This window comes from Primulina eburnea, chromosome 1 (assembly GCF_022965805.1).
Source record: "Primulina eburnea isolate SZY01 chromosome 1, ASM2296580v1, whole genome shotgun sequence".
Lineage (NCBI taxonomy): Eukaryota > Viridiplantae > Streptophyta > Magnoliopsida > Lamiales > Gesneriaceae > Primulina > Primulina eburnea.
In genome coordinates, this window is record NC_133101.1 from 52,574,670 (window position 1) to 52,587,562 (window position 12,893).

The following is a 12,893-nucleotide window of genomic DNA, read 5'->3' on the forward strand; positions in this document are numbered from 1 at the left end:
TAACCCTCGGTTAAATAAAACCTATCGATTATTAGAATCCCGGCCAAACCTATCGATTAGCAAGGGCAACGTCGATTGCAGGCAAGATTGGAGTGATTTAAGCTGTAAAAGAGGAAAGAGGCGATATGAGCGAAAATAATGCTTGAGCGGTAAGATTATTCCGCTCGATCGCCAAATTTTCTGTCAAAGTGTATATGATAATTGGTGTTCGCGCTCGAGCGGTAAAGTTATACCGCTCATTCGCGAACACAAAAATAATAATAATAATAATAATAATAATAATTATTATTATTATTATTATTATTATTATTATTATTATTATTATTATTATTATAAAAAACTACCTCACAAAAAACAAAAACAAAACTAAAATAAAAAAAAATATTTGGAAGGGAAAAAAATTAGTTCTCAATTTATAGTCTAGAGCTAGGCTGTATGCCTCTCTCAGTTCTGATTGTCTTGTAATCGAGTGACTCCAATTTTTGGCTCCATTGCTCCATCCAAGTAGTGTTTCAATCTTGGGGCATTGACTGTAAAAGGATCATTCTTCCCATATTTCAAAGTTATGGCTCCAGAGGGGAACAACTTGATAATTATATATGGTCCAGTCCACCTTGATTTGATCTTTCTATGAAATAGCCTCAGTCATGAATTGTATAGGAGCACCGCCTTACCTTCCTTGAATTCTCTTGCAACAATGCGCCTGTCATGGGCTTCTTTTGTCTTTTTCTTCTATGACAGTGTTAGATCATAAGCTAGATTTTGGAACTGCTCTAGCTGGTCCAATTGCAAAAATCTTCTTTCACATGCAGCAGCAAGATTGAAATTCAGTGTTTTGGTTGCCCAATACGCTTGGTGCTCCATCTCCACAGGTAAATGACAAGCTTTACCAAAAAGCAGCCTATAAGGTGTAGTCCCTATATGTGTCTTAAAAATTGTTCTATATGCCCAAAGTGCGTCATCTAACCTCAAAGACCAATATTTCCGACTTAATCCCACAACCTTTTCCAAAAGTCTCTTGATCTAGCGATTTGACACATCAAATTGACAACTTATTTGGGGATGATAGGGAGTAAAGATCTTATGAGTGACAACATATTTGTCCAAAAGTTTTTCGCAAAAATGGGTGCCACCATCACTAATGATTTCTCGTGGTGTTCCAAATATATAAAAAATAACGAACATCATTAGTGGCATATGATTCCACCTCCACCCATTTGGAGACATAGTCAACCGCAACCAAAGCGTATTTTTTTGTGAAAGATGTTGGAAACGGTCCCATGAAATATATCCCTCATACATATAAAACCTCGCACTCAATAATATTATCCAAAGGCATCTCATGGCAATTAGAAATGCTATTGGTGCACCGGCATCTATCATAATCAAGGACAAACAAACGTCCATTTTTGAAAAGAATTGGCCAATAAAAACCACATTCAAGTACGTTGGATGCCGTTCATGTTGGTCTGAAATGACCAGCTACCTCGCGGTCATGACAGTGACTAAGAATCTGCCCCATCTCATCCTCCGCCACACATCTCCTTATCACGGCATCTGCACAAATTTTGAACAAGAATGGCCATCCCAAAGATAATATTTCACGTCCGAAAAGAATTTCTTTCTTTGATGAAATGTTAGATTTGGGTTGTGCGAGCCTGTAACAAGAAAATTAGTGAAATCTGCATAACATGGACAATTTTGCATCACCAACAACTGTTCATCAGGAAACCAATCATTTTCTCATCATTTACACATTCTTTGCTCATATGCTCAAGCCTAGAAAAATGATCAACTACCACATTCTCTACACCTTTTTTTATCTTTTATTTCAAGGTCAAACTCTTGAAGAAGTAAAATCCACCTAAGAAATTGTGGTTTGGCCTCTTTCTTAGCAAGCAAGTACTTAAGTGTAGAGTGATAAGTGAACACAATGACTTTTGACAAAACAAGATATGAATGAAACTTATCAACAGCAAATACCACTACAAGTAATTCCTTTTCTGTTGTTGCATACTTCAATTGTACTTCATTTGAAGTCTTACTTTCATAGTATAAGGTGTGAAATACCTTGTTCTTCCTTTGGCCTAGAACAACACCAACATCAGTATCACTAGCATCGCATATTACCTCAAAGGTCATATCCCAATCAGGTGCCACAAAAACAGTAGTTGTCACCAAGCGCTCCTTTAATTTCTCATATTCCTACAGTCAGTCAGAATTGAAATCAAACGAAACATCTTTCACAAGTAGAGAAGATAGGGGCTTAGCAATTTTAGAAAAATCTATAATGAAACACCGGTAAAAACCGATGTGCCCTAGAAAATTCTAACTCCCTTTATTGATGTCGCTGGTGGTAGATTCTTGATGACTTACACTTTTGCCTTATCCACCTCAATCCATTGTTTAGAAATCTTGTGTCCTAGCCCAATTCCTTTTTGTACCATGAAATGACACTTCTCCAAATTCAACATCAGGTTTGTCTCCTCACACCTCATCAATACCAAGTTAAGATTCTGCAAACACTCATCAAATGTTGCACCAAAAATAGAGAAGTCATCCATAAATATTTCAAGAAAATTTTCAATCGTATCATGGAATATAGCAGTCATGCCTCATTGAAAAGTATCAGAGGGATTACAGAGACCAAATGGCATACATCTGAAAGCAAAGGTGTCAAAAGGACAAGTGAATGTGGTTTTCTCTTGGTCCTCAGGTGCAATAGTGATCTGATTGCACCCCGAATACCCATATAGTAAACAATAAAATTCATGACATGCTAGTCTTTCTAACATCTGATCAATAAAGGAAGGGGATGTGGTCTTTATGGGTGGCGTCATTCGACTTTCTATAATCAATGTACACTCTCCACCCCCGTAACAGTCGTAGTGGGAATAAATTCATTTTTCTCAATAGTGATCAAGGTAATCCCACTTTTCTTAGGTACACACTGAACATGACTTACCCCTAGATAATACCTGCATCAAGAAGTTTGATAGTCTCAGCCTTCACTACCTCTTGCATATTTAGGTTGAGGCTCCTCTAAGGTTGTACGAGGGGCAAATACTTCTCTTCCATCAGGATTTTGTGCAAGCAGATTGATGGATTTATTCTTTTAATATCTGCCACTTTCCAAACAAATTCACCCTTGTGCTCTTTAAGGACTTTCAACAGTTTGTCCTCCATTGAATCTATCAAAAAGCAAAAATAATGACAGATAAATTGTTATTCTCACCTAAATATGCGTACTTAGGTGTGAGGGTGGTGGTTTGAGCTCAAGTGTTGGTGGTTCCTCAATTCTTGATTTCTGAGGGGTCAAGTCTCTTCGATCTCCCAAATCCTCTAATCTCATCCTCACTTGCTTCTTTCATGGATGGTTGACATTAAATTATGCCACTATTTCAGCTTTTTCTTCATACAGTTCATCCTCCTTCAATTCAGCAGTGAGGGTAGCTTCCAATGGATCTTTCACAGCATCCTACACAAAATTACACACAAGTGAATCCAAAGAATCAACTCTAAAATAATCATAAGTGTGCAGTGTGTGCTTAAGAGCATTGAAAAAATCAAAAGTGATTTCTTCCTCTCTCACTCTCAATCTCAATCTCAACTTCCTTTCTTGCACATCAATTAGGGCCTTGTCAGTTTCAAAGAACGGTCTCCCTAAAATCAAAGGCATCTCCATATCCTCCTCCATGTCAAGCACCAAAAAATCTGCAGGAAATATGAACTTTTCTATTTTTACCAATACATCCTCTATGACTCCTCATGGATACTTGATTGATCTGTCTGCTAGCTGCAAAGACATCCTCGTTGGCTTAGGATCTCACAATCCTAGTTTCATAAACACAAACAAAGACATAAGATTAATACTTGCACCAAAATCACATAAAGATTTATGAAAAAAATCACCAATCATACAAAGAATAGAAAAACTCCCTAGATCTTTGAGTTTTGGTGAGATCTTGTTTTGCACCAATGCAAAGCAGTTTTCAGTTAAATTTACAGTCATATGATCTTACAACTTCCTCTTATTTGCTAAGATGTCCTTCAGAAATTTAGCATAACTAGGCATTTTCATCAAAGCATCGGCAAAAAGAATATTAATGAGCAATTTCTTAAATACTTCAAGGAACTTACCGAATTGCGCATCAATTTTAGCTTTTTTCAATGCTGCAGGTAACGGCGGAGGAATAATAATTCTAGATTGTGTAGTGGGTGCATGTGTAAAGTTAGAAGACTTAACCATGTGTGTCTCTACCTGTTCCTCTTGTGAGTGGCTTTTTGCGTCCTCCTTTGACTTTAAAGTCTTCCAACTCCTTAACTCAATGGCATTCACTTGCTCTTTAGGATTAATCTCGGTGTTGCTTGGCAAGGTGCCTAAATCTCTACTCAAAATTACCTTGGCCAGCTGTCCTATCTGAGTTTCCAAGCCTTTGAGAGCTGCATCTTGATCTTGTAGTCTAGTTTCAGTCGCGAACATAAATTGAGTCATCATCTGCTCTAAGTTGGATTTCTCTTCTAAATGCTCATATCTATATATCGGTTGCTTCTCATACTGTTGGCCTCCTTGTGGGCGACCCTGACTGTTTTGACCACCCCATGAGAAATTTTGGTGTTGCTTCCATCCAGCATTAAATGTGTTGGAATATGGGTCATTCCTAGGACGATTCTGAGTCCCCACATGGTTCATCGGTGCCTCATTTTGCACATAATTAGGATTCCTGGTATGTATATCCTTCGTGAAGTGCTCACCTCCACAATCATCACAGAAAATCTCTTGCAGTCTTGTGGTCATACCACCATCATTCATATGATCTATTTTCCTACTCAAAGCCTCTAATTGTGCAGCAAATGCAGAAAAATCACTTACCTGGTAAACTCCCGCACTCTTTCTCTGATTGTTCCTCTCAGATTGAGGATGGTAACTACTGGCAACCATCTCTTACAACAATCATATTTTTCTTCGGCGGTCTTTCTCAACAAATTCCCAAAGACAGCAAAACCTATCATAGTATGATTGGCAGTAAGCAGCATAATAACAAGTTTGAACTACTAACCCAAGAGGCAATTCGTGATGTGGGCATCTTCGCAATAAATCTTTGTAGCGCTCTCATGCCTCGTATAAGGATTCTTACTCGAATTGGGCGAAGATAGTGATGTATGCCCGCAACTTCATTGTCTTAGATAGAGGGAAACATTTGATGAGAAACGTTCTTGCCATGTCCTCCAAAGTAGTGATGGAGCCTACAGGCAAACAGTTTAACCAGGCTTTAGTTTTGTCATGTAAGGAGAAAGAAAACAAACGCAACCTAACAGCATCATCAGAAACTCCATTAAATTTAAAAAAATATCTCAGATTTCAAGAAAGTCTGTGATGTGAGTGTTTGGGCCATCTAGCGCAGTTCCTCCAAACTAGACAGTATTCTAGATCATTTCAATAATGGCTGGCTTGATCTCAAACTGATTCGTCCTGATGGTTGGTCTCACTATGCTTGGACGTGCTCCATCTAAAGATGTTTGCGCATACTCCATCATTGTTATGTTTTGCTTTGGGCGCTCGTATGATTTTATCATAAACATTCATAGGGCGTTAGAATTTTATACCTTCGGTGAAATTTTCACTTGGCTCCAACTACTCCGGTATAAACGGATGTAGCTCTTGTTGTAAATCCATACGAACATTTTTCGATCTATTAATCCGGCCCACGACTGGAATATTTGTTCCTCTTCTAAATTGTACTAGAAATTTAGAAGAACTTTTGCGTGGAGATATAACACGAAAAATTCGACTCAATAATCTAAGCCAAATTTTTCTTTCTTTTTGAAGGAATCATCGAGAGCTTTTGATGATTGGGAAGAGCCGAGAGTTATCAAGAAGTTTTTTTAAAAAAACCTTTCGGATAATAAATCAAAATCCTTATTATATTTTCTAATCCTTTATTAACTTGATTAATTATTTAATTAAGTTAAAGATTCCAAAATTGCATCCCATCCCTTGGAGAATCTCGATGCATATATTATGGAGGCTAGGTTTTTAGGTCTCTCATTTTATCAAACATCTATGGCCTAATTACCATAATAAAATAATTGGACCTATTTAATTAGCATTAATGGGCTTGGTTAATTAATTGGACTAGTCCAACTAGTTTAATTAATTAATAAAACTCCATTAAACTTTAATTATTTAGTATATTGGACTTGTACTCCTACAAACCCATTTGAACATACTTCCCAACAATTTTAATTTAATATTTAATAAACTCAACTTTTGAATTTAATAAATTAAACCCATTATAAATTCAACATTTGAATTTATTATATAAATTGTAAATTCAACTCCTTGAATTTTATCACTTCCAAAATTTATTATTTAATAAACTCAACTTTTGAGTTTAATAAATTAAATTCTCAAATTTTATAAATTCAACTCCTTGAATTTATTCTCTCCAAATTTCATAAATTCAACTTCTTGAATTTACTATCTCATAAATTCAATTCCTTGAATTTATTTTCTCAAAATTTAATTATCATAAATTCAACTCCTTGAATTTACTATATCATGATATAAATTCAACTCCTTGAATTTATTCTCTCGACGGGAACAAATGATCCAGTGCTTGTGTGACCCTCAATGGTTCAGGGATACAGCTAGCCGTGGGTTCACAACTGCTTGTGATTCAGGACATAATCTTTTATTCGGGCTTACCCTAGTTAGCCTCATTCTTTTCATCAACACCTTGATCACGAATGTCAGAACTCATTTCTGATTGCACCCATCGGATCATGGTAAGAGCGTCTAGTAGCATCGCCCCATGATCCCCTAGGTATCACTGATAGTGTCTGCAAGAACCAACATATTACGATTAACGTACAGTACGGTCCCTTCATCTCATATATCCCGAATCCCGGTCGTATCTGCAACCATTGGTTCATCGAGGGTTGCATATTAATTCGATAACTATGTGATAACTATAATAGTGGCATCGCGTGTACTATTTGAGAACTCCTTCTCTAACATACATCTCATACTCTGGCCAGAGATTCCATGCACTATTATTTCATCAGATCACACAAGATATCCATAACCGTAGGTGAGCGGTGAATCCCCGACTACAATGCACCGGCTCATATATGTGTTGCAACTGTACCCAACCTCGCCACCTGATGACTCTCCTGGAGCCGGTAAACGAGTCAAAGCACATCCCTAGCATATAGAGCCTCAGTGTTGTCTTGGGTCGTAAGGACTAATGGTGTACAATCAACCACGTACTTATTCTCTCGATGAATGATAACCAATTGGAAAGTTCGAGGGAGGGTTGTTCGATATAATCATCATATGACTACCCATCTGTATGTTTGGACATCTCCATGCCCTTACCAAGAAACGCAATACACAACATCACAGATGCTAGTCTCGAGCTCAAGCGACCTTTATCCATGTTTTAAGCGGCTGAATCGACTAGGAACGAATTTAGAATATGCAGTGTTTATAAATGAGTTTCAACATCGAATTACGATTCATTTGTATTAAATCATAATCAAGAACTTTATTTATGCTGATTGCATGGGTATACAGAAAAATTATAACGAAACCATTAAAAGTTAAATTATATTAAAATAAAGATTGTTTATTTCACTTGAGTCAATAAATTCCCTAGCCAATCGTTGGCTTGTAAGGCATCTACTCTAACAATCTCTTGGCACCTCGACTCGCCTCTCTTCTTCTCTCCGCTTCTCTTCCTGTCTAGGTACTTCCATTCTTTCTTTGATTCGATGCTGCTGTCTTCTCCTACGAAAATTTCTTTCAATCTCGGTATCGAATATCTCAAGTTCAAATTCAAGGGACTTTGGCATGCATCGAAAGAGATACCTGGAAAGAAATTGAAGATGCCAATTCAAATAAAATAAAATAAAGAATACTAAAGTAAATAACTGAAAATGGAATTGTGGATTAATAGTCATCAGAAATGGTGCTAAAAACTTGGTCGGACAAAACTTGCACTGTAAATTCCTCACCAAAAATATGATTTTGCATGTTCAAAAATAATCGCAAGTACACGATGACAAGCAATAGTAAAGTGTATAAAAATATGATTTTGTGTGTTCAAAAATAATTGCAAGTACACGATGACAAGCCATAGTAAAGTGTATAAAAATATACAGATATCATTTCACAGGGACTAAATTACACAATTATTATTTCAAACTATTAAATGATTACTGACTACTAGAATGATTAAATAAATAATTAACTAAATGTTTCAAGGATTAGATGATGAAATGAACAAACTAAGATGATTAGTTAAGGATTCAATGAAAAATGAATTTGTTGAGAATCTCGGTTCACCTACCCCTCATTAATTTAAATAATTAATCTCGACAATGATCCACGCTTTTGACAGAAATTCTTAAACAATTTAACATGTTCTCTCGAGCTATGCCAAACTAATTCAACACAATGAAGTAATTAAATTTCTTTTATTATTTATCAAAGGTGAATTGCATGTCGCTCTATATTGGACTATGACTATCAACGTGTATCTAATTTCATATCTTTTTGAAAATTGTAAATCCACGGACTATGCTACTCATTTCTATCACAAGCTATTCTCTCGAACTCACTCGTAATATAAAATTATTATTAAATTTAGCTATGCTTTAATAATTCAACGAACAAAAATAGCATAATAAATAATAAATAAGAAGTCGAGAGTTAAATTAATTAAAACAACGGTTTTGGGGTAGGATCCCCTTAAATCCCAACAAATATGAAAATTTAACTCCTAGGATTCATGATAAAAATATGCAAAACAATGTTTAAACTAGGATATCTAACTAGAAACACTAGACTTGATAAAAACGAGAAGAACAGTACTCAAAAATCTCGAAATTCTTCAACTCCAAGCAAATCCTCTCCTCCAAGCTTCAATGGCTGCTAAAAAATTAGGTTTTTTTTCTCTCCCTAGTCTCGCCCATATTCCACTTTCCTGGCCAAACTTGATAAGAGCCTCGCCCGGATGGAAAGAAATCGCGCACATAATATTTTTCAAAATTTGGTATTTTTTCTTTCATTTAAGTTGAGTGCATGGGACAAATCTTGGAATTCTATATGCATTCAAGTGATTCAACGACCAATTCACAAAGTTCATGACAATTATTCAATGTGGTAGATGTGTATGATATAGATCTAAGCAGACCAAGTACCTTCCTCCCGATTCTTTGGTCTTAAGACAAGTGGTTTTAAGAATGAGTGATTGTCATTTTCCAACCCTTACTCCATAACCTGGGAACGGACAACTAATGATTGATACTTTTACAATATCTTGATTATGAAATACTCTTGGTACATAAGTATTTGGGGAACACCCACGATAGTTCGAAAATACAAGAACTTTTTATTGAGTGTGAAAAATATGAAAATAAGATATCTCTAGATTTTGTGAGTGATATGGTTGACCGTGATTTCCATTTTTCATATACAGATGTTGTTGATCATAGACTGACAGGATGTTGTTGTTGATCATAGACTGACAGGAAAGCTGGAGTTCTTTTCTAGTGTGAAAGGATGTTGTTGATCATAGACTGACAGGAAATAAATTATGATGTGTGTATCAAAAATTAGTATTGTGCTAAGATGTTGTCAACACCAACACACAACAGGCAGCGAAAATTATTTATAAACACACAAATATAATTTTAATAAATAAACACCAGATTTAAATTATGCATCGTACTTGTGTAATGTCTCAAGACAAAATGTCACTAAAAAAATATGCAAATCATTTACACAAATCAATACTAATGAGACTAACAAAACTAAATTTATTGACACTTCAAGGAATTAAAATGCATCAAAAAATCAAATCAAATACTAGATGCATAAAACAAAAAAGTCGTATTGCTTAAAAACAAACGAAGCCACTCTTCACTCAACAGTTCACGCAGTGTTGTTTTTTAATGTCGTCAACACCAATCGGCAACATGGTAATTATGTGAATCAACCACATGCATTCTTCACATAAAAATCTTCAATACTGAACTTGTGTATGTTCAGAAAAACTCCAAACATAGAATAAATTAAATTATCTTCACTGAATATTTCGTATATATAGATCTTCATATCTTAACATAATTATCTTTCCATGAAATAAATTCTACGAAAAAAAGTTTAATATGAATAAAAAAATTTAAACTAAAAATATCTTAGAGATAAATACCCTATAGAAATAAATCATCTAATATCTAGACATAAATTTACTAAAATTTTGTAATCTAAAAAGGACATAATCTTAAATTGATATTATCAATTTATCAAAATAAAAAAGGAATATTCCTTTCACCGTGGAAGCGATAACCCCGTAGATGACTGCTGGGCTGCCAAGGCAACTGGATGCGCAACTGTCGACACCTCGCATACTGGGCGATCGGCTTCGGATGCAATGCCATCGGTGGCAGAGATGGAAGGTACTATGTAGTATCTGACCCCAGCGACCACGACCCCGTGAACCCCCGCCTTGGCACCCTGCACCATGCCGTGATTCAAGATCAACCCCAGTGGATAGTCTTCAAAAGAGACATGGTCATCACGCGCTAAAGCAAGAGCTGATCATGAACAGCTTCAAGACAATCGAAGGCCATGGAGCCAACGTCCATACTGCCAATGGAGCTTGCATTACCATACAGTTTGTGAGTCATATCATCATTCATGGGCTACACATTCATGACTGTAAGCCAACGGGTAATGCGATGGTGCGGAGCTCGCCTTCGCATTATGGATGGCGAATCATGGCTGATGGTGACGGGTTTTCTATTTTTGGGGGAAGCCACATTTGGATCGATCATAATTCCCTTTCGAGATGTTCGGACGGGTTAATTGATGCTATCATGGGTTCAACAGCTATTAGCATATCTAACAATTACTTTACTCATCACAATGAGGTTAACATTCATTCATTTGCAAAGCTGTAGTTAAAGTTAAGCGTAGGTTGAAATGTTATTGACTTGACATTTTTTATTACATGCTTCTGAACAGGTTATGTTATTGGGACACAGCGGCTCATATGCCAGATATTAGCGTGTCAATTCGGGTGGGTTGGGTCGGGTTGGGCAATAAGACTATTCAAAAATTTCTCAACCCGAACCCGAGCCAATCCGAAAACTCTCAACCCGAACTTGAACCCGAATCAACCTTATAAACCCGATTTTGAATTTTTTTTAAAGAAAATTCAAAAAAATTCAAAAAAAAATAATATTTTAATTTAATCACATAATAACAAAATCTCTCTCATATTTATGATTCAAATTTGAAAGTCTAATTGTAGAAAAAAAAATTACTAAATCAAATAAACAATTGTTTAAAAAATTAAAAAAAGTTCAAAATAAATATTAACTTATGAAAATTTATGATATAATATACAATAAATATTTTATCGGATGTATAATATATAAAAATGTAGGAATATTTATTAATTTTATTTTTTTGAAAAAAATTAACATTTTCGGGTCAACTCGGGTGACTCGAGCCCAATCCAACCCGATTATTTTTTCGGGTCGGCTATCGGGTCCAACCCGAACCCGAAAACCCCAAAATCCAAACTTGTTTTTTTTCGGGTTAAACCATGTCGGGTTGGTGAGTCGTGTCTGATTTTGACACCCCTAGCAAGAGACAGGGTAATGCAGGTGACAATTGCCTACAATCATTTTGGAGAGGGCCTAAAACAGAGAATGCCTAGGTAGAATACAAGAATTCTTCAATTCTTTATGGCTCTTTGCTTAGGGACCAGTTTAAGTACTGCACTGTCGTGTTTTGATTAAAGGGAAGTGTATTTTTAACCATCCAGGTCTGCATTGGTATTTTCACGTGGTAAACAATGACTACACTTCCTGGGAGATGTATGCCATTGGTGGGAGTGCAAATCCTACCATTAACAGCTAAGGCAACAGATTTCTTGCCCCATCCAACCCTTTTGCAAAAGAGGTGTTTTTTCCCCTCTAGATACAACTGATAATATCCACCTTCGAGTTATTGGGATTGCAACTTATATAAAATTTGACAGGTAACAAAGAGAGCAGGGAATTCAAGGAACAAATGATGGAGGCACTGGAACTGGAGATCAGAGGGCGATCTTATGCTAAACGGGGCCTATTTCGTTCAGTCTGGCGGCACTGCAGCCAACTACGCTAGAGCCTCAAGTCTGGCTGCCAAATCTTCTTCCATTGTGGCCATCATCACCTCTGGAGCCGGTGCCTCACTGCTGTAACGGTTTCCATTGCTGATAATTAGGTCATCTCCAATCCATATCCTCTATTTTTCATCTTCTATCCTTCAAAAACCTTCTCCAACACATATCCTCTAAATATTACCAATTACTCTATTTATTTAATTTATTTCATTTTCAACTCATATCATCTAAATATTATCAAATACTCTATTTCTTTAATTTATTTCATTTTCAACTCATATCCTCTAAATGTTACCAAATACTTTCTTTTTTTAATTTATTTAATTTCGAATACACATATAATTAATTAATTTCATGATATGATATGGTTTGGTCGCCCAAACACAATTGGTCGACCAAAACGTGGTGCTTTGGTCGGTCGACCAAAGCACCACCAAATCTGCTTTGGTCCACCCAAGTGTCGGTGCGTGAGTCGACCAAGCTTGTGTGTGGGTCGATCCTTTCTTCTTCAAGCCATCAGTCGATCGATGAACATTGATACTTTCCTAAAAAAAATTCAAAAGGACTATATTGCAATTTATAAATTATCTTTTTTGTAATTATTTCTCACCCCTCTTCAATCCTCCATATGAACAGTGATACTCTGTAAATAGAGGATCACTGTTGCATACTCTAAAATGGAGGAAACAAATAGAGCACGGTTGGAGA

The 12,893-nt window shown here is 36.1% G+C and overlaps 1 protein-coding gene, 1 non-coding gene and 1 pseudogene across 2 annotated transcripts; 2 read left to right on the top strand and 1 right to left on the bottom strand.

The window, feature by feature from the left end:
• Positions 1 to 732: 732 nt before the first annotated feature.
• LOC140807959 (uncharacterized) lies at positions 733 to 3,352 on the bottom strand. Its single transcript, XM_073164927.1, has 7 exons — positions 3,250 to 3,352; positions 3,068 to 3,191; positions 2,864 to 2,978; positions 2,445 to 2,516; positions 1,814 to 2,205; positions 1,487 to 1,658; positions 733 to 1,023 (listed from the first exon to the last, which is right to left on the bottom strand). The coding sequence occupies exons 1-7, from the start codon at positions 3,350 to 3,352 to the stop codon at positions 733 to 735; spliced, it is 1,269 nt and encodes a 422-aa protein (XP_073021028.1).
• A 1,717-nt stretch (positions 3,353 to 5,069) lies between these two features.
• LOC140815002 (small nucleolar RNA R71) lies at positions 5,070 to 5,175 on the top strand. Its single transcript, XR_012114234.1, has one exon. It is a non-coding gene; the product is annotated as a small nucleolar RNA R71 (small nucleolar RNA).
• Positions 5,176 to 9,960: 4,785 nt separating this feature from the next.
• LOC140807964 (probable pectate lyase 20) lies at positions 9,961 to 12,263 on the top strand (annotated as a pseudogene).
• The last annotated feature ends 630 nt before the right edge of the window (positions 12,264 to 12,893 follow it).